At 43.0% G+C, this 22030-nt stretch overlaps 1 protein-coding gene across 2 annotated transcripts; it reads right to left on the reverse strand.

Moving 5' to 3' along the window:
* Positions 1-1141: 1141 nt before the first annotated feature.
* CRK (CRK proto-oncogene, adaptor protein) lies at positions 1142-18044 on the reverse strand. 2 transcript variants are annotated; one of them, XM_009094720.4, is made up of 3 exons: positions 17723-18044; positions 10065-10600; positions 1142-4448 (listed from the first exon to the last, which is right to left on the reverse strand). In XM_009094720.4, exons 1-3 carry the CDS (start codon positions 17964-17966, stop codon positions 4311-4313), a joined length of 918 nt encoding a protein of 305 aa, XP_009092968.3. In that variant the 5' UTR covers positions 17967-18044; the 3' UTR covers positions 1142-4310. The 2 variants fall into 2 exon arrangements, with proteins under 2 accessions (XP_009092968.3, XP_050837690.1); XM_050981733.1 differs by having other exon boundaries at positions 4305-4448; positions 10235-10600.
* Positions 18045-22030: the final 3986 nt, after the last annotated feature.

Consider the following 22030-nt stretch of genomic DNA (forward strand, 5'->3'; position numbering starts at 1 on the left):
TTTGGAAATTGGTCAGGGATTTGGCAAAGCATGAGGAATAAGCAGCCTAATCCAAGGAAATACAGCACAATTTGCTGATGCAATCCTTGTTTGCCCTTTGCCCCCTGAACTTTCACATTAATTCACTCAACCACTGCTGCAGCCAAACCTCACAGTTGAAAGGAGAGGGAGTGGAAAAGGAAAAGCAAGCCCTTTGCTCCATCAGCTCAGGGAGCTCTGCAAACACCAGGGCAAAGTAAAGCTGGAGGGGATGGCTGGCAGGGCCCTGGGGAAGGGCAGGCACAGCCTCTTCCTTTTGGCTGCAGGGAGCTCTGAAATTCTTTCAGCCAATCTCATTAAAAGGCACCTTTGCATTGCAGCTCTGCAGTGGGTGAGCACTGAAACAAAGCTGGGGGATTTTATCTATGAAAAATTAAGGGTTTTTTTCCATCTGGAGCAGACAGAATAATCTTTGCTGTGTGGAGACACACCAGGATTCTTATCTTTGGGGCCTAAGGGCCACTGGCCCCTTGCAGTTTTTAAGGAATAGTGTGGCAAAAGCAGCTTTAATACAGATTGATGTTACAAATGTTGCTCCCCATGGGATTCTGATCCTGATTTTCTGTCCTTCAGCCCTTGACAGCACCTGCACACCCTGGCCTTTCACTGAATTAGTGCTCTCACACCACCACACATAAAACCAGCTCTTCTGAACCATTTGTAGACTCCTGCAGGAGATTCTAGCTGGTATTTATTTGTGTAACTTTGTGTTCACTGATGTTTTTAAGAATATATAAACAGCTTTTTATCTTCCCAAACATCCCATCCAAACAATCCCCAGACTCTTCCCTGACACACTTGTGCAGGTAGAATTGAGAGCAAGAGCTACAAAATCTCATCTTAACATTCCTCACAAGTTATTTTTGAAATGAGAATATACATTTCCCCCAACCCCTTGACTCATTTAATTACAGAAAGTCACCTTCTTTCAAAAAAAGTCCTATTTTATTGTTTGATACGTTAATTATCTTGGTTTGTCTTACTTCTGTAGTGGCTATGTTTAATTATTTTCATACTAACATGACCAATTAAAATTGGCATAGCCCCTCTATTTTTAATTATTACATGCAAGTACTCCAAGAACTGATTGAGAATGACTGAGTCAAAGTTTTGGCTATACTTTTATTTACTTCACGTACTATGAACATATACATTACATGCTACAAAAAAATAAAAAAGGACTTTAACTGTCAAGAAAGTGGATAGTGTTATAATACAATGGCACATGTTCATATTTTTCTTCAAACAGGTTTGGTTAGAATCCTTCCCCAAAACCATTAACAAAAAGGAAGTGTTTTACTCTTAAAGATGATTAGAAATCTTTGCATTATTAACAAATACAATTCAAACAGATTAACAAGATTTAACCAGGTCATATATTAGTAAAAAGGCAGGGGCTTACCAAAATGAAATATATATTAAAAAACCATAGCAGCCAGTTGTACTTTTTAGTGTGATATAACATGTAAATGCACCAGAAGAACACAGTGTACTTGAGCATTCTGCTTTCATGGTGTATTTCTAGAAATGATTATTCTAGTTCTAACACCTGCCTATGCACAAGAGACCAAAACCACAGCCAAGGAAGAGACAAAAGATTGTGACCAACATTCTGAGCAATGATTTTTTTGCACGCCTTGGGGAGAAGGGAGGGAACAAATAGAAGAGGATAAACAAAGGCCACAAAAGGATTTCCTCTACATGTTCATGGACATGGGTTCTACCTATTTGCCTTGAAGAGCCTGACAAGTTGAAATGTCTATTTTGTCCAAATTCATACTCCTTTCTATCACCTATGAAACAAAATCACATTTCAGCTTAGAATGGAAGAGTGGAAAACAGTTGCATTAATGTATCAGTCAGCTAAAAAAACTGCTTGATAAGAACTTGGAATTCTAGTGTAACAGCAGCTATTAAGACTCCTCTAGTTTCCTTATTTTGCTCTTTCAAAGTGTACAAATATTCACAATTTATACAGTCTTAACAAAACCACATCTACAAAGTTTGCAGGGTACTTGCTAGTTAATTCAATTCATGTCTTTTGTATTAAAAATGCAAGGTTTGCATAATAAAACTTCCAGAAAAATGATCTTTTGGTATCCAAATTCCTGATTGGAAAGGTACAAATATATAGGCCTTCATTAACTGCAGTTGGCAAAAATACTTCAGAACAGTGTTACTCTAAGGACACACTGTTTATTGTATTTCTTTTGCAATACCTGAAGAAAAACATAAGCATATATGGGCAACTGAAAAACTCAGTATTAAGTCTGTTATTTAGAGTGCAGCTATTGAACAAAACCCCCTGAACAGTTACAGTGAATATCAGGATCAGAGGAAAACCACAAATTAGCCTTAAAGAGCCTGATGAGTTACAGAACCTAGAGTTAGTTTCACAATTTTTTTCCCCTCAAAGTAAATTTTGTATTAAGCTAGAAGAGCTCCCACAATCACTGGCACGTCACCCTAACCAGAATAGCAATCCAAGGTAGAACAGAGCTGCAATTCCTTGTTTCCATTCTTACCCCACTGTCCCTGCTGTCAGTTTTTGACATTAATCCTCAGTAGTGCTCATGAGACTGGTGATGGACAAGTGTGATTAACATTAGTCCACAGAATTAATGAGTGCCCATAACCTGAACATTACTCAGACTTGCTGATGGATTAATTTTGTAGTAAAACAACTAGTACTTAAATAGAACAGAAATATTATAATTTCCAGCATGTTACAGAGTTCTGAGGTAAAGTGTTACCAGTATGGTTGTAGGGTCGGTGCCTTGCAGCAAAGGCCTTTGCAGCACGTGCACCCCATGAGCCTTGGGGTCACACGGGTCTGAAGCAACCAAACCCAACAGTTTCAGTCTGATGCTATTTAGAAAAACCCTTCTGCATGGATTATACTGTAGTCAAAGTTACAAAATTTAGTTTGGTCATCAGAGTACTGTGCTTGGAAAACAACTCAGGGTACAGGCAAGGGAGAATTACTTCAGTGTTTAATTTCAGTTTACAAAACTTACTAAATCCATTCTGATTTATATTAGAGAAAACCAGATAATTAGAAGAACAGACTATAAAACAACCATCAAGCAGTGCATAATACTGCCTACTCAATGTACTGATTTTCATCATGAGCTAGGAAGCCATATTTACTCTATTATGCCTTTTGAGAATCAATCCAGAAGCACACAATTATTTTCCATTAGTTTATTAAAAATAAAATCCTCATGAGTTCACTATCAAATATTTTACAGATGGGAATTAAACCAGAAGAGTCCCCAGACTGTCTTTAAAATAAAACTAATATTTGGTTTGTCAGTTCACCATGTTTGACACTGATTTGTACTGTAACAGTATTGTACAATATTGAAGAATTCTAGAAAAATTAAACTAGCCCTACACAATTTAATTTTATTGGAAAGCAGTGTCAATATTTTAGTATATTTAGTGAATCAAACACTGCTTTAAAGCTACGTATTAAAGTGCTATGCACGTATTTTTCAGCACTGATATGGAGGTTTACACTTCCATAAGCCTTGTATTTGTAGATAAAAGGAGATACTGTGTGTTAATAAAAATCTTAAATTAAAATCAGCTGCTATGTTTGAAGCATCAACAGTACTGAAGAAATCAATCTAGTGTCCACAAGCTTCTAGAATTCTGAGGTTGATTGGATCTGTCATTTACCATGAAAATGGTAAGGATCTGTAAATCATAAGGCTGTGCCCAACGGGTCCTGCATCAGTCTGTGCTGTGCACAGCTAACTGACCATGCAGAGCACTGCAGAGCCTTTCTAGGACAGAGAACCCAGGATGGAAAAAAACATGGAGAGAGCTCCAGGATAAATTTGTGAAATTTCTATCAAGGTATTGAATTGTCTACGGTTGATCTTCATTGCCTGAGGAAGAAGCAACATAAGCAACGGGCCCGGAGAGAGCTGTAAATGTTCTCTGAACATCTACAGCACTGCTTTCTCCAGCTGCTGCTGCTGGCAAGGTCCAGGCTGCCGTGCACATGGACATAAGCAGGCATTACAACCTATAATCATGGCCTAGTTCTGCCACTGGACACACGAGTTATCTACTGTCGTACCCTGAATTACATGACCCTTCTTAAGGAATGGTGGTGTTGAGTCCCAGGGGTTTGCAGGTTATCAGAATGCTTATCCAAGCAATACCGCTTGCAGTGTCGGTCTGAGCTTAGTCTTGATGGCATCTGCAATAAAAACAAGTTGAGATTGTTCCCATCTGTAAGAGCAACTGTTGAGCCACACTCAGCTGAAGTCCTCGTCAGGATTCTGTTGATCCAGCAGACGGACGTGTGTGAATGGAAAGTGACCACGTCTGCCATTACATTCTCCTTCCCACTGACCACTCATGTTAATCTTTGTGACCTTTACCAGCTCACCGACCTGTGGGGTAAGAAAAACAAATGTTACAAACCAGAAACACAGGCAGGATGAGCTGCCACCCCTCCCTGGTGTGCTGTCACCCACTTATACCAGATACACATCTATAAAAAGCAGCTTTAGTCCTGACAGTGTCTGACACACCAGCCTGCCCCCAATGCCATTCACTCCAAGAAAGTATATAAAGAAATGTACCTAGATCAGGTGAGAACTACCTGAGCTAAAGAGTCAGCAATCCAAAACCAATCTTTCCAAGTGCTCCTGGGTCCTGCCATCAGGTGCTAACCTGATAAATGTGCCTTGCTGGGCTGACAGAGACCTGCACACTGCTGAGACTCCATCCAGAGCCTCATAAAAGAAGGAAGGCTTGCACCTGGACCAAGTGGACACTAATCTGCAAGCTCAACTGCTCCTTGGTTTTGCAATCTTTTGGAATTCCACTTTTCAAGTTCTGGAAAGAAGAGGATCCCTCTCTCTCTTCAACAATTATAACAAGTGTATAAGAAGTGCCATAAGGCTTCTCTGTTCTTGCTCTGGACATCCACAGTCAGCCACTACCAAAGGCAAAGCCAGATGGCATTTCAGGCTTTCCCAGCATGGATTTTTCGGAGAAATAAATCCCACTGAATCACAGAATTGCTTAGGTTGGAAAAGATCTTCAGGGTCATTGAGTCCAACCATTAACTCAGCACTGCCAAGTTGAGCACTCATGGGAATAGTAAAAACAACAGATGCCTCTCCCACTTGCCCAGGAATACATTTCCTATTCTAATCTCCACCCTAATATTGCCAGCACCAATTCCAAAGGCATCCTCTATCATCCCCCTGTGACACAGGGACAAACTGCAAAGCAGGCACTTCCCCAGGGCCGTGCAGATAGTTCAAATCAGGACACAAGTCTAGATCTGATCAGTCCCCAACTCTGTTTCATATTTAAGGGTGCTTAATAAAGTGGCACTTACACAACCCAAGGAAGCACAATTTACATTGTAAAGACACTCACTGAAGAGTATATGAATGCACCACTGAAAAGCTGTGTACCCATTCCACCCCTCTGCAGAATTTTATCAATAATCTGATTTACAAGTAACATACAACGGTTTTTAGAATTCTTCCCACATCACAGATGGAGGATGCTTTTGGGATAGACAGACTCTATTTTCTTTCACTAATACTGTAAATAAACTCTGAAGGTGTGGCCAAAGGCCTCTCTGCATTTCATCCAGAAATTCACTGAATATAGAGTTATAGTTTACACAGATGCTCATCACTGTGTTCCAAATCCATCCAAAACACAACCTCATTATTTGCACTTTCCAGGCAGCCAAGAAAGAACAAGGAAAACAATTTCAGATGTTACCAATCTCCATTAACTTTACAGGTTTTAATCACTTCAAATCTTTTGCCAGAACAGCTTTTAACAGTTCATAAATTCAACCCCTTTCATGGACATTTAATTAAGCTTCCCATACCTCTCATGATTACTTATCTGGTAATGAGAGGCCCATTGGGACTCTTGCTGTAGCTTTATTTTTGCCTTTTGTAGTCATTAGTATAGACATTTTAATGAATCATATTTTGAAGAAAATCCTCTTATGTATTAGCTACAGGCAAAAAGGAAGCCTTCCTCCAGTTCTGAATGCAAGCTTCAGCTCTTTAGGAATTTAATCATGCAGTTTGTATAATTTTGCTACTGCTAATAACCACTGGGGGGTTGTACCAACAAAAATACTCTGCTGACCAAAACAATACATCAGCTGTAATTTAACAAGGATAAGAGTCAATGTGACAATACTAGAAGTGGAAAATCTGATTTCCTAATCACAGCCATTACCAGAACAATGTCCCAGATAAATTCAAGCTGCTTCAGACCTGGATATAACCTACAGATCAGCCCTCACCAGAACAGTATTTAACCTCCAACCCACTGGGAAGGGAAAAGCACCACTTGCACTGGTTTGCTGTCTTAAGACTGTTGGCCTCTGCTCTATCACACCCTAATTAGTGTTTATCTTGGATGCCTTACAATAAACTCACCTGCAAAAGGTGGGTTCAACAGAGCAATGACAGTTACAGTATGGGATGCTTGTGAAACTCCCTCACTGCCCCAGCATCCTGTAGCTGGTTCTTGGTTTCCAGGTGTGTTTCAGGGTCACTGCAGCCAAGGGACACTCAATTATGAATTCCCATTACTATACAAAGCTACACTTGAAAGCTGCTTTTCAGTACTTGTTAAATGAGGAGAGACCTCCAAGATCAAATATTCCTTTTTTTGCCAGTAATTTAATTTAGCAGACACACTGATACAGTTTTTATTCCCATTTCATTTGTATCTGTAAACCTTCTAATTCACTCTTACACATTTATCTTTACATCTGTCAAAGCAGGACTAACTTTAAGCAAGCATGGACCATTTCATAAATGCTGCCTTAATAAAATGGCTCCATTAGATCCTGACTAACTGAAAGATCTTTCTAGATCTGCTTCAAACCTCTGCCTAGCAAACTATATTTCAACCACTCTCCTGAAGACAATTTAGAACCCTTCCAAAAATTACTTATTACAAGTGCTGAAGTTTTAAAACCTTTAGGCTAGGAGTGGATGTTGTCTCTGAATTCTCCTCACTTTCAGCATTGATTTCTGGCAACATTAGTCCATAGTGCATCATCCCACCAAGCACAGCACCTCAGGAACAACACTGTACCCTGCTAGAAAGCCAGGTTTGTCTCAGTCTTCATCAGAAGCTTTAAAACTAAATACACCCATATGATTCAAAGCAAAACTGAAGGTTCAAGTGAAGACTTCTGTATGCTGTGGTTTTATTCCAAGTACTCCTCTTTGGCGAGGTCAAGGTGGCAGAGTTCTGCTACTGTTACAAAGAAAAAGAATAAATCCATCGATCTCAGAGTCATTCACCACACAGATCTTCCCTTTTCTTCCTCTATTTTCTCTTAAAATAGACTGAAAACTCCTTGAAGAGGTCCAGTTACATGCAAAATAAATGTTAACTTCTCCTGCTGAATCTTTTCTCCATAATAGAGCACAGACTTTATTAGAACATCATCTGCTCTGATCCTCTTTCCCTGAACTCTTCAAAAGCATGTCAGGCTTAAAATAACAGAACAGCACAGATATTCTGTTTGCAGTTTGGGCAAAAACTGTTTGATGTTAAGAATCTATTTTTCTAAGAGAAGCAGTGGGATCCACCCCCTCCCATGAATACTGCCAGATTTAAGGATAAGAGTTTTCATTTGGAAAAAATCCCACTTGCTGTATTTATAAAGAGGTCTGGGCAAAAATGGCCTGATAAGATTTACATAATGCTCTCTACTAAGTTACCTAAGAAAGAGATCTCTAAATAAACAGAGAAGGAACACCATGAAGTGAAAGGGAATGTGGAGAAAGGAGACAACAAGAGACAGCACTTTGATAGACAGGTTGAAGAAAACTTGGATAAAATGAAGTACATATTACTTTTTTTTCCTGTACAGACATTGAAAGCAACTCAGTAACATTGTGATTGGAAGTGATAAAAGCTGCAAAGCTTTGGAGGCCAGTAGAAGCAGTGATAAATGGCACACTTTTTAAAAGTGAGGTATTTGCAGTATTACATACAGAATGAAGAACCACAACTGCTATTGCATTTCTTAAATGGAGAGCAAGACAGGAATATAACACCCTAATCAAGAGGGCCAAGGTGTCAACTGACAAATATTTAAGTAGTTTTAAGAGGCCCACAAAGGCCATTTCTGGACACCAGAAATCTCCTGTGGTCACACAGCCAAGCTGAGCTGACACTTCTCAGCTGCCTCTCCCAAATCCTTCAGCTACTCAACCTTTCCCATCAGTTGGTAAAAGACTCTAGAGGTGTAAGGTAGCTTAGAAAAGAAAGGTGTTACCCACAAAACTGCTCTTCCTACAGGCACAGCACTCTTGCCAGATCATGTGAGTTTTGGTGAAGAGGATTGAACTAGCCTAAGATCAGCCCTGGCACTCACAAGCTGCTCTCCAGCGTGGAAAGCATTTCCTTTCACTCTAAGTTGCTTATGGCCTGGATTAGCAGCATTTCCTCACTCTCCCTATTTCACTCCATGCTCCCAAATCCTGCACTGGGCAGCAGTGTGGGGTTCTTTAGTGGAATAAAGTATGAAGTTAAAGCTCAACAGAATGCAAAATTCAGAAAGAAAACCAAAAGGTTTTGCTAAATATGCCACAACAGTATCCAGAGGCTCGAAACCAATCTAACATCTGGTAATTACAACAGCCTGCATTCAGGAATGTTCCCAAGCTCCAGGAGGTAACTGGGTGGAAAGGGTGAGAAAAAGAGGGAAAGAGACAGCCTTTTAACCTTTATGAGAGTTTGAAGGGTAAAAATCCTCACATGTCCCCCAAATCTGGTGAGTTTACATTGATTTCCCTACCTGCTTCTCAATCCAAAGATATTCAGCCCTATAACAGAATGTGTAGCAACTCAGAGTTTATCTCCTACCTACATGGGAGAGATTTCACATCTGCCAGGCTGTACATCACTTATCCATCTGCAGTATGTGCTGCATCTCCCACTTCTGCACCAGACACACACCTACAGCTGCCAGATCGCTGAAGTCCTCGAGTGCCTTTTGTGCTATGCACAATTACACAAAGTATTTGAGAGTGCAGAGGAGATGCTCTGACTCAGCACAGAAACTGTTTTTTCCCAAGTACTTAAAATGTTATATAAACAGGAAGTCAATTAGGTATCAGGAAATTCCAGAGCCTCTAGCTCAAAGAAAGCCTAGATTAAAGGATACAATTTACATATCCTAAGGCAAAGGTCTGCCACAGGGAATATCTTAGTCTCAATTTCCTCAAATGTAACTTGGGGAAGAACTATCTGATATGGAGAGATAGAGTGCTCCAGTCACCTTTTTAAGAGGAAAAAAGACAAACCAAAAAGGGCCTGGGCAATTACTTGATCCTGTCAGGAAGTGAATCAACCCGGGGAAAACTCAGTGCTTTACTACAAGCCCTGCTCCATCAATCACTGCAGATTTATACCAGACCTAACAAACTGTGGTGTGAACTGTAAAATGCTCCTGCCTCAAACCTAAACCCAAAGTAATCTGCTTGAGGCGATGTTACAATTCTATGTGTGATCATCTCAGTCCAGGTAATTTCAAAGTGTACCAATGTTTCCACTGATTGCTTTAAAACTGCTGACACATTGAGGAGAAAAAAAATACCCAACACAATACAAACCAACAAACAACCCAGCACACCTTGTACAGATTGTGGTAAGGCACACAACAGCAAACACAGGTTCAGACACACAATTTATGAGCTACTCCCTCTCCCTCCCCCCAAAATGAACATTTCAGAACTGAAAAGATGGATGGGGAAACACTTATGTTAGTGATGGTTGACAACAGACACAATACTGGTTCAGTAACCTAATAATAATCAACAAGAATCTAATTTACAAGTGACTCGAGTCACTCATTTTATCCATAAGTTATTAATGATGACATAAAACCAGTATTACAAAGCTTTTCCCTTTCTCATTCCTCCAAATGGAGAAAGGGAGCGAAAGGGAAATCCCTTGAACAGATCTCTTCCTTCTAAGTTTTGCCCATTATGTACCTCCAAAGCCAAGGCTGTCTTGTCGTAGGCATTAGGGACTCGCTTCTGGATAACCCGGGCATAAATAGGGCCATTCTGAAGGTTAGGGAGCGGAGTGTTGATGCTGGGCTGGGCATAGGGCCCTGGCTCCGGCCCACCCAGTGGTTGTGGGTGGGAACTATCCTGGTTACCTCCAATCAGAGTGGGGACTGAAGCAGAGGAAGGTCTATACTTCTCGACGTAAGGAACGGGTATCATTCCCCTCTTCCCTTCGCTGTCTTCTGCGTTCCACCACTGCTCTTCAGGCTTATCCCGGATTCTCAGGATGTCTCCTTTCTTAAAGGGGAGGTCTTCCTCATCATTGCCATTAAAGTCAAAGAGGGCTCGCACATACTCGGCCTCCTCCTGCCTGAGGATAACCCCGCTATTCTGCCTCGAGCGCGAAACGGGTTCTATCAAGGTTGTAGTGTCCAAATAGTGAATTTTGTAGAATTCCAGTAAAGATGGCAAAGAATCAAACTCTTGGTCACCTATTCGAAACCTGGTGGGATTCGACCCTGAAAAGAGAAGGCAACATGTCAAGGAGAGCATTAAAACTATAAATCAAACATTTGAGAAAAGAAATATATTTAAGCGGAAGTATTTTAACACCAGATTTGATCACCTTGACATCATATTCAGCTTTTCTGAGCATTTTCAATCAAAGGCAGCACTATCATGATCGTGAGTACAGGTTTTTTTAAAAAGATTTTGTCAAGGAAGGAAAAGATAAATTCTTTGGCACTGCCAAACTTCCCGAATTATGCTAAAAATATCTTTGTTTCTTTCAGTATTATATGGACCCAACAGATGAAAATGTTCAGTACATTAGGGTTTCTCAGGAGCCTGCACAACTCTCCTGTTTTATACTCTAAATATAGGAAGTAAATTTTGGTACCATTCCAAAGAAATTATTTTTTTTAACTCTCTTCTGCTGCTCAGATCTATTTCCAAAGAACAACACTGCAATAGTGGTTATTTACCTGTTGTAACACCTTGGGTTAAAGGCATGGACACTACAGAAAACTGCTTTGCATGGCAGCAAACAAGTGATGTTAATGAGCAAATAAAGTTATTTTTCATTTTGATAAAAGGTACCACTAAGAAAATTATCTCCGTTCTATGCAATGCAAAGCAACAACATATATTTTCATAACAGGTATGACTCAGCCTTTTAATCTCAAGTCTTGTAGCTTCTTTGCCACATTTGTCAGATGGAGCCTAAGCTATAAATCCAAACCTCAAATACATTGGAATACAGATGATGTTCACATCCAAGCCATTATAAGCATCACTACAAGTGCAGAATATCCATTTCCAATCTGTGTGTGTTTTTTTTTTTTTTCCATTTTATGTTCTTCAGGCTCAGCTGAGGAAAAACACACACATGATGTTCTATTTCCACCATGCCCCATGCCATCAGTTATGGGAAGAACTGGAGAAGGCTGGGGGAAGAGAGTGCACATGAAAAGATTTATACTTTAATGAGTAACTCTTTTAGCAAGACAGAGATGCTTACTTTGCAAGTCTGTTTTCTCTGCAGGGAATATCTAACGGTCCCAAGCCTTAGCTCTGGAGTACAAAGCTAGCAGAATCTTTCAAGCTGTCACTGATCCAAAACTCCCTGCAAAGTAGCACTGTCAGCATGGAAAGCTAATGTTACAACAAGTTCTTTCAGGAGAACAGAAAGGGGTTCTAACAGAGAAAAGGGCAGATTCAATAAGACCAACACCCAAGAAATGAGTTCTGAAGTATTCTGAAGGAACAGGAGCATTAGTGGAGCTGGTTAAAGGAAATTCGAAGGAGCAGAACTAAGTCATTGGAAAAAGCATGTTTGCATGCTTTAACAGCCCTGAAAGGCTCTCAAAAGAAATGAATACAAACATAGTGAGCCAAAACCCAAAAGCAATAGCCTTGAAAAACTGCAAAAAAACCCCTCAAACTGGCATCACCAGAGATAAAGGAAGTTAATGTAATTATCAGTGAGAAAAGCAAGCCCAGCATGGGAAGAGAATTAAGAATCCATCACATTCTCCCACAGTGTAGTGCTGAGAGGATGCAAAACCCCCTCAACGTTTGTTGCTGAGATGCAACTTAGAGCTCTAGACTTGGCCAGAACCCTGGAATTTCATCCCAGTGGCACTGTCAGCTCTGTGGGCTCACAGGACATGAATTCTGGCTGGACAGGCAGCATGCCTGCACCACTTCAGAACAGCTCAGTGGAAAACAGGATCTGGGAATGCTGCACTTCCACTAGAGTCAGAAGTGAGGAACACATCAGGTCTCAGACCAACCTGGTGACAGAAACATGTGCAAATATCTAGCACTATTTTAGCTTTAGCTTTAAGGATCAAGGCTTGACATTTGAGCAAAAAGAAAAAGTCATGGGAACTTTAAGAGCAAAGCAGCAAAGCTCTTTGCAAACCATATGGAGAAGACTGAGTCTCAGGGAAGTTTACTGACATGGAACTTATTTCACATGACAGAAACAGAGATCCTGAAACACCAATTTACCTCAGTGAAACCTGCTACAAGCTGACTCAGCCAGGGAGCTGAGCTCTGTCAGCAATGTGGGATTCACTGAAAAATCTTCACAGGTCACAGGAAATGAGCAGTTCATCAGTAACATTCATCAGCCTGGTCAATCTTCACCAGGATGAACAAGGTATTTTGGAGTGTCTTTTTTTTTTTTTTTTTTTTTCCTTTGGAACAGGTTCACCCGCTTGAATTAATGCACAACAGCCTGGGGGACCTGCCAAGTGTACCTGAATACAAGTTGGACTTTAAGAAGAGAAGTCCTCTGGAACATTATGTACAGAGAAAGAGTGACAGAAATCACTGTACTGTATCCTGGAAAATCAGCTCCTAAGAGGTATTTTACACAGCTGAACAACCAGAGGACATAGACCCTCCAAATTCTGGCATCAGAAAGATCAATGCACTCCTTGAAGGGACAGAGGGAAAAGCATCAGAAAGGAGAGATGTCACCCTCCCAAAGACCACACTGCTAGAAAACCACGTGTATTTCTGATGCTTTTCTTTTAAAAAATGTAAGGCAGCTACAGATCATCTAGAACAAGAAATCTATAAACTAAATTATTCATAAATTAATATAAAGGCAGCAATCTCATAATCGTCTGGAGAACTTAAATAGAAAACTTCTAAAATTTAGCTAAAACAGGCATAAAAAGGACAACAAAGTTCAAAGTCACAGGTGGTAAAATGCAGATCGGAAATAAAATACAATTCCACCTTCCCAAGCAAGTGGAAAACTTTCCATCAGTTTAAGTCTTATATGGATCTTCTTCAGCTACAATGAACCAAGTGATGTTCACATGCAGTGGGGAAATTATTCCACTCCCTACAGGCTCCTGAGTTTTGTCATTCCCTGGTATAATGAAATTCAAAGATTAACAGATTTCAGGCTCAGAGGAATTCTTCAGCCTCTTGTTTGAACTGTGACACTGCTCATACCTGCAGGCCAATGGAATTATTCAGGCAAGATCTAACAAAGAAAAAGTTACAGCAACAAGGTGAGTGGGGTTTTTTGGTGAATAAGAGCAGTTTTCCTTCATGATCCTGGGATTCCTCTGGAAGGCACAAGCCTGAGCAGCACAGTGTGCACATATTCTGAGGGCTCTCAGGAAGAGCACAAGCATGGAAAGGTGAGTCCAGTTCCTGGAGGAACTTTTGTCACTTCCTGTGAAAACTGGGACACTTGAGTACTGGAAATTCTCTTTCTGCAGCCTGGCACAATTGAAGAAGAGCTGCTCAGGGAGTACCTCCACCACCAGCACTGCTCAGCTGAGCAAGATTAACTTTTTGAATGAGAAGCACAAAGGGCTGAGTATACTCTTTCTTCCTGACTCCATTTCCACTAACATAACTCCAGCCAGCTCAGGATGCCACAAAAGGTGAGGAAAGAGTTAAAATCCTAAGGGTCCCACAAATGAAGAACATTTCAAACCTGGCTCATATCAGTTCTCTGTTTATGATGCACATTCCCTCCTGTCACAACGCTCTGACACTGTGCTGCCTTTGTGTCAGTCTGGGAAAAAGTGCTTTTGTATATTTTAAATATTGTCCAGATCCTGGGGAATCAGGGCTGTAAACCACACAATATTATGCTGGCTGGGGAGGTGGTGAAACCACAGAGCAACTTCTCACTTTCTCAGACATCTCAGGGGGTTTGCTTTTCTCTCTTCACTCCAATTGTTAGTGTCAATAAGGAGTTTTCTCTTTATTCCCAATAAAGAGGAAGTTGCTTGGAAACTTTTCCTTCACAGAAAAACAGGTCTTTATTTTTTCATCTAGTTTATTCTGTAAGGCTGGCTCCCTTTCCCAATTCAGAGTGTGCTTAGGGCCAGAAAAGCTGCTCTTATCACACAGAGCACCAGTAAGACACCCCAGTGATGTAAGCCACTTCCTCCTGGAGCATATGGGAACTGGGCTCTGAAGGCACCACATTCCAGCCCTTGTGCTTCCCCCACTCCCACAGGAACACCTTTTTTCCTTGTTCTCAAGTACCTTCCTACTCATGCTGAGCAGAACAAATAAACCCCATGAACACCCTGTAAAAACATAAAACTCTATTGAGTGGAAGAGCTCTGAGCACACCAGGAAAACATTCACTCAGGAGTTAGACTCATTTCTGATCACTGCAGTCATCATTTACAGATCAGAGGACAAGAGCAGATGTCTAATAAAGGCACTTTCTAAAGTTACAATTAGTTTTCATTTAAATATATTTTTATCTTAATGTAAAATTGGAAATAAAACCAAAACCCAAGCATCAGAGTTAAACCACTCTGCTCACACATGCCTAAAGCCACTTCACCCAGGGCTGAGTGTGGGTATCATTCTGTAAGGATTCTGATTCCAGGAAGTTCAATTCAATTCAGAACCATGTTCTTAAAACTCATAAATGTGAAAACATCCATTTCTGCATTTTATCTGTTATATTTGCCAACTTTAAACAGACAAATTTAACAACATTATAAGGCTTCTGTCTTTATAATGCTGCACTCTCAACAGAGAGCATTTCTATCTTTAGTATTTCAGGCATTTTTTAAGTGCATATCACACATTTTTACCCCAAGCCCCCATGTCACATCATAAGCACATGATATATTTAATATTTCCTCTGCTGTCCATCACCATGCTAATGCCTGCATGGAGCACTTTGTCTTGTTTGGGATTTCTTTAGCCATTACTGTGATACTTCATCATAAATTATCCCTTTCCACTGAAAACAGAATGTTTTTCTTTCCCATAATTCAGTGATTTATCCTATTTTTTAACATCCTTGAAACATTCCAGGAAGACATAAAAAATTCTGTTAAATTCTTTTTAATCTGTTATGTTGAAAAATCACCTGCAAGAAGTTAGAAACTGCAGCATCAGTCAAAAGGACAATTTAACAAAGAGTTTGCAAGTTTACTTTATACTTCAGAAATCAAAGAAGGTATCATTTTTTGTGACAGTGTGTTTTTTAGGGAAGCCAGAGCTCCTCATCTCATTCATTCTGTGCTGATGCTTCCTATCCCTGAGACCAGCCAGGAATTTCACAGACACTGAGCCCAACACAAATCAATCCAAGAACCCAACCTGGAATATTCAAATTTCCCAGAGAGACCTGTGTATTTGCCAAACAATAAATTGCTAAAAGAATTGTACCATACTAAAATATAGTAATTTTGTTTTCCCTAATGTCTTAACTTGGCCACAGTGAACAAGCAGGACAATTTGCAATCATTTAACTCCTTTTACTGCATTAGCTTCCCTACCCAAACATGGAATATCTTCAATCTTCTACTGTTTTCACCTCCCTTCCACTGCAGAACAACCTCCCACTTATTTTTTTCTGAAAGAGCACCTTAATTACACTTGAAGTATAATTCAATATATACCTCCCCAGCACCTTCTTTGGTTGGAGTGTGAAGACAGCAGTATCAGCATGAAGGCATGATTTAATTAAAATTACTAAAATCAGCGTGGGAGTGTCTGTAGTGCAGGAGTGATGCATCACCCCTCCCCAGAACCTCCAGAGGACAAATAAAAAGGAGACCAACCAAAACATAATTATACTTTTTCAGATATATTAAGCCTACTGTGGCACCAGCTTACATAGCTACTCTTTTAAAACAGAAGAGAATTACAAGGTACTTCATGATTTTAACCAAAGCCAGCCCACAGAATGCCACAAAATGTCACTAAGCTTAGGATGTAACACAAAAATGTCAGGACTGCTGAAGTGATGCCACTGTTTTTCCAGAGACGAGTTGCTCCCCCAAAAACAACTGCCCAGAAGTGACAGACACTCATGACCCAGTGTTTTTCACTGTCTTGAGAATACAATTAGGTTGGATTCTCAACAAAGCATCCTGGTGACTGACTCTGCTCTACATAACACCAGCCATCCTTGTCAGCAATCACAGCACCAAACCTCTGCCTGCACACACAGAGCAACAGGAACCCACCACATTCTGACCTCCCACAGCAGCAATAAATTCCACTTCCAGCTGCATTCAGCCACCTTTAACTCCTACCTGTGGAGCTCTATAACCCGAGTGCACTGTGCAGCTCCAGGAGGTTCCTGGCATAAACAGGAGGAGTTTAGACTTTCCCCATTTTTCCAATCTGAAATGCTTCCCCTGTATGACACTGCAAACCTACTAGCACTAATCTTGTTTTCTCTCAGATTATCTCCTTAGTCAAACATTCTGTGCCGAGACTGAAAAATAAAACAAGTCTTGTTACATCTTTCCACCACTGGTATCCTATTCCACCCACAGACCTACACCAGAGTGTCTCTGTCTACTTTATGCCAAATAAGTTCACCAAATCTCTCACTACACAGGTTTACTATAATTAAAAATTATCTAGTGTCTCCTTGCAGAGATGGCAATCACACATCCATATCATTTTGCAAGGATCAATATCCAAACTCAAGCAGTTCCAGCACCAACTTCCCTAATTCCCACAGCAGGGACACCAGTGCCTTTGGACTGCACGCTCTGACACATCCAAGAGTTCTGCACTGCTAAGGTTTACTTGAATTAAAAGCAAAAATTCTGCTTCTCCCTCTGGCACAATCAGCACCTTCTGCACTTGCAGTGTTACACTTCAGTGTGTTGTTTTCATCATTACACGTTCAGCTGATGAGAAATAATATCAAACTCCTCCTTTCAAGGGGAAAGAAATTGAACTTCACATCTGATTCCAAGAAACATTGCATTTACATCCTGAAGAGTTCCCACCACTCAAACTCGAACTCAGTCTCCCTGATAACGCCAAACTGCCTTGTCAGAAGTCAAACTTTGGAGATGACACTTCCACAGAACCACCTCCCGGCTGAGATGACACGGAAAATCTATGAATTATCGCTAAGGGGGTTAGGAAAACAAAGAGGTGCGAGGCTGGAGCCGCGGGATGCCCAACTCCAGGACGCTGAATTTCTTGTGGCACAGGACGGCAGGTGCGGACAGTCGGCTCTGCTCGGGCAGCGGCCCCAGCTCCGAACACGGCTTAATTCCACCACAAAGGGCTCCACGCCTGCGAACACCGCCCGGGCGCCCAGCGGAGCCGCCCCGGCTGCCCTGCCGGGGCTGCGGGCACCGCCGGCCCTGGGGGTCACTCACCCGGGGCCCCGGGGCCCTCGCCGCCGGCCCGCCGGGCTCCCGCCGGCCCCAGGCTGTTGACGATGTAGTGCGAGACGCGGGAGCTCTCGGACACCGACAGCACGAAGTCGCCGGGGATGGTGCTCGAGTCGCGCACCAGGAAGGTGCCGTGGCGCTGCCCCTGCAGCAGCGATACGGCCTCGACGCGGCTCAGCCGGCCCCAGTACCAGCTCGCCCGGTCCTCGGAGTCGAACTGCCCGGCCATGGGGGCCGCGCTCCTCCCCCGCCCGCGGCCGCCGCCGCCCGCGGAGCCGCTCAAAATGGCGGCCCCGGGCCTGACCTCACCTACCGGACGTGACCGCACGCGGGGAGCCGTGACGTCATCTCCCCGCGCGGGCGGGGCGGGGGTTCGGTGTGAGGGCGGGCTGGGAGGGGGAGGCGGGAACGCGCTCTGGGATCGGGAACTGCCGGTGAATCCGGGCAATCCCGGCGTCGATCGGGCTGGAAACACCGCTGGAATCGTCGAGTTCAACCCGGGACCGAGCACCGCCTTCTTAACTACACTGGAGTGCCGCGTCCGGTGATTTCTTGAACACCTCCAAGCGCGGTGACTCCGCCACGTCCCTGGGCAGCCTTTCCAATGTCTAATGACCTTCTCTGGGAAGAAGTTCCTCCTGATGTCCAGCCTTAACCTCCCCTGACACAGCTTGAGGCCGTTTCCCCTCGTCCTGTCCCTTGTTTCCTGGGAGCAGAGTCCGACCCCCACCCGGCTCCAGCCTTCTTTCCAGCAGTTGTGCAGAGCCAGAAGGTTCCTCGTCCTTTTTTCTCCAGGCTCAGCTCTCCTGGCTCCCTCAGCCTCTCCTGGTGCCCCCAGCTCTGTTCCTCTCTCTGGTCATGCTCCAGCCCCTCGGTGTCCTTCCTTAATTGAGGGGTCCAGAACTGGACACAGCGCTCCAATGTGGCCTTACCAGTGCCCAGCATAGGGGGGTACAGGGGGACAATCCCTTCCCTGGCCCTGCTGCCACACCATTCCTTGCCTACAAAGATGGGGAAGGGTCTGGAGAAAAAGGCTTATGAGAATGGACTGGGGACAGGACCAAGGTTTATTCAGCCTGGAGAAGAAGACTCTGAGGTCAGATCTCCTTGTGGTCTTCAACATCCTTCTGAGGGACAGCAGCAACCTCTGCTCTGTGACCAGGGACGGGACCCGAGGGAAGAGCAGGAGCTGTGCCAGGGGAGGGTTAAGTTGGATTTTAGGAAAAGGTTGTTCCCCAGAGGGTGCTGGGCACTGCCCAGGCTCCCCAGGGAATGGGCACAGCCCCGAGGCTGCCAGAGGTCGAGGAGAGTTTGGACGATGCTCTCAGGGATGGCCAGGGTGGGATTGTTGGGGTGTCTGTGCAGGGCCAGGAGTTGGAATAGATGATCCTTGTGGGTCCCTTCCAGCTCAGTATATTGTGCATATTTTCATCTGTACATTGAAGGCTGCAGCTCCCTGTGTTTTCCTTTAGGGCTGTGCCAGCAGCTTCTGTCCTCATCCTCCCTGGCAGCCACATATTCCCACCCCATGGCTGTGCCAGCACAGCTGCTTTTCATGGGAGTACACACTGAATTGGGCCAACGAGCTGTTCTGGGTTAAAAATAGCCCTGCAAAAGAAAAAGTTTTGTTTTATTCAGGAGAGTTCACTGACTGCAGTACCACAGAGGTCTGCAACAGCAAAGAGCTAAGGTTCCACTGGTGCCACAGAGGAACCATGTGTGTGTGGGCAGGCACAAATTAAGAGTTCTGTTTGTGAGAACAAAGCAATATTTGCCACTTTTAGACTGCTCTCCAAGATCTCTTAAATGCCAGAGTAATATCTGTCAATATGTGTAGAATTCTGCTCCGGCTCTGCTCAGTTCTGTGAGCTTTTTTCCAGGAAGGAATGTGCTTTTTCAACTGTGTGGTCTCCCTGTGGCAGCACTTGCATAAACAATGTTAGAGCACAGCTGTCCCTGACTGTGAGGGTGCTGTGCTCTGCCCTGCATCCAATATCCTGCTTTTTTTTTAGGGCCCTTTAGCTGTCTGCTGGATGGGACTCTGGCATTGTGTCAGGTTAGCATGGTTGTACTAACCTCCACAATATCCCAGTGAGAAAATATTCTGTTTTACAGGTGGGGAGCCTGTGGTTCATCAAATCCATAAGAAAACAGCAGGTGCTTGATTTCAGCCTCACAAATGAATATCCTTCCTCTGCTGGTGCTGTTCTCTCTCCAGGTGGACTGGAGCTAGGAGCAAGCCCTGATCCGTTTGGAAGGCAGTCCCAGTTTCTGTGGTGATGTGTGGGGTGTGCTGGCCAGCTGCAGGAATAGCACACACACTTCCATGGGTTTTTCACAGGTTTGAAAAGCTGCAGAGCCTTGTTGAGAGCCCAGGACGGCAGGAGAGTTAAATCATATCCGCAGGAACACATGTCCATTCTGTTCAGTGTTCACAGACCTTAAACAAACAAACAAACAAATCAACCAATACTTTACTGGGGCAAAATTCACCATTTTTCTGACTCCTGCCAGACCACTGCAAAAAAAAAAAAAAAAAATCTCTTTTTTTTGGTGGCCCACAAACTGTTCTTTTTCCGCTCTGTTCCTGGTCCCCATCTCCCGTTTTCACCCGATCCCAAAACTGCGGGAATTGATGTTTTCCATCAGGTTTTGGTTTATCGTTTACGTTGGGAATCCTGTTGCATGAGCTCTCTCTGGTGGTCAAAGGCGGGAAACCAATGACGCTCCTGCCCTAAATCGCTCCCGTGGGTGTTTTTATGCTGGAATGATTTCATAGGATCTTGGAATAATTTGGGTAGGAAGGGACCTCATAGATCATCCAGGTCCAATCCCCAGCCGTGGACAGGGACACCTCCACTAGGGCAAGTTTTTGAGAGCTCCATCCAACCTTTCCTTGATCCCTTCCAGGTTATCCACAGCTTCTCTTCTACAGTCACTTTCTCACCTTCATTATTTGTAAGAGCCTTTCCTTACTTAGCATTTCTTATAATGACTGGTAGCCTTTCCCAAATTTCTTTTTCATCCCCGATTTAAACACTGCATCCCTCAGTAGTTTATTACCCTCGCCCCCTCCCTGCTGCACAGAGGCTGTAAAAGGCAGAGCCCTTCTGCCCAAACCTGCTTCCTACAAGTTTGAAAACAATTTACATTTTAAGAGTTCAGGTTATCTTTCACAGGCAGAAAGATTACAGAGAGGAATGTGAAAGAAAAACAAAGCTCTGGGAGTCTCAGAAGAATAAAACTAAACCAGATTGAAATGCTGAAGAATTCACTGATAATTACAAGATCCTAAAAGGAATTACAAAACATTATGAAAATATTCTATTCACTCACCTAGCAGTAAAAAAGCCCCACTGGTACCCAGGTTTAGTTTCCCTCTCCTGATTTTATTGTCCCTACCAGTTGGCCAGAGATTGTTTTTTCCCAAGAAGATCTAAAACTTTGGCAATGTGTCTAAAGCCACAGTCAATCAGTTGCAAGTTTCTTGCTGAGTGCAATGAGTGAATCTTGAAAAGATGCCAAGTATGGAGGGCTGTAGTACAGCAATGTTCTGCCTGAGATGACATCCAAGGGATGTTGAAACAAAATCAGGAAACACCTGGGTCAGCCCAAGGTTCATCTGCACTCTGCTGACAGCAGTGCAAGGTGACCTGGTGTCACATCACCCTGTCCCAACTGCTCCTTGAAGGGTTTGGCTTTGTCAGGCTGGTCTAGATCACATGGCAACACTGTGTGCTACTTAGAAAACTAAAACTAAAGGAGGAGAAGTTCCATCTCTTGGTTTCTTTTCCCTGTGACCTGAAGAAACAGCATTTCTTCCACAGAAATGTTTCCTCTTGTTCAGGCTCAGCTGCTCACAGGAGGTGCCTGTGTCCTGTTTATTCCTTTTCTTCACCTCATGTGGCCTGGAACCTGGCTTCACACCTGGCTTGGAAGTGTCACCTGTGCCAGGAGTTGCTGCCAGGTGCTGCTGTGGGATGCCAGCCCCAAATGTAGCACTTTTGGTGAACAGTGACATGAGCCATTGTGTAACGAACTCTGTGTGAAGACTTGAGAATAAATAATCTTGGAGTGAGTGATGGGTGGAAGGATCTCTTGATCCTGCTGGATTCTGTGTAAGGGGAGCAGCCTTTATGCTGCCATCTGGGAAATGTCTTTGTGACAAAGTCTAAGTTTGAATTTTCCTGGGAGGTACCATCAGTTCAGAGGGAAAGTGACATGTCACAGGAAATGGACCGGAGAGGGTTTATTTGTAAGATGTGCAGAAATGAGGTGTGGAACAGCCTGAGC

The sequence above is a fragment of the Serinus canaria genome, chromosome 19, assembly GCF_022539315.1.
Source record: "Serinus canaria isolate serCan28SL12 chromosome 19, serCan2020, whole genome shotgun sequence".
In the NCBI taxonomy this organism is placed as follows: domain Eukaryota; kingdom Metazoa; phylum Chordata; class Aves; order Passeriformes; family Fringillidae; genus Serinus; species Serinus canaria.

Excerpts from the sequence above, each read along its gene's own strand:
- CRK (XM_009094720.4), bottom strand. The coding sequence starts at position 17,966 with ATGGCCGGGCAGTTCGACTCCGAGGACCGGGCGAGCTGGTACTGGGGC. Across the intron at positions 10,601-17,722 it reads CGAGGGCCCCGGGGCCCCGG|GGTCGAATCCCACCAGGTTT; the intron begins GTGAGTGACCCC and ends TTCTCTTTTCAG. Across the intron at positions 4,449-10,064 it reads AGACAGCCTTGGCTTTGGAG|GTCGGTGAGCTGGTAAAGGT; the intron begins GTACATAATGGG and ends CTTACCCCACAG.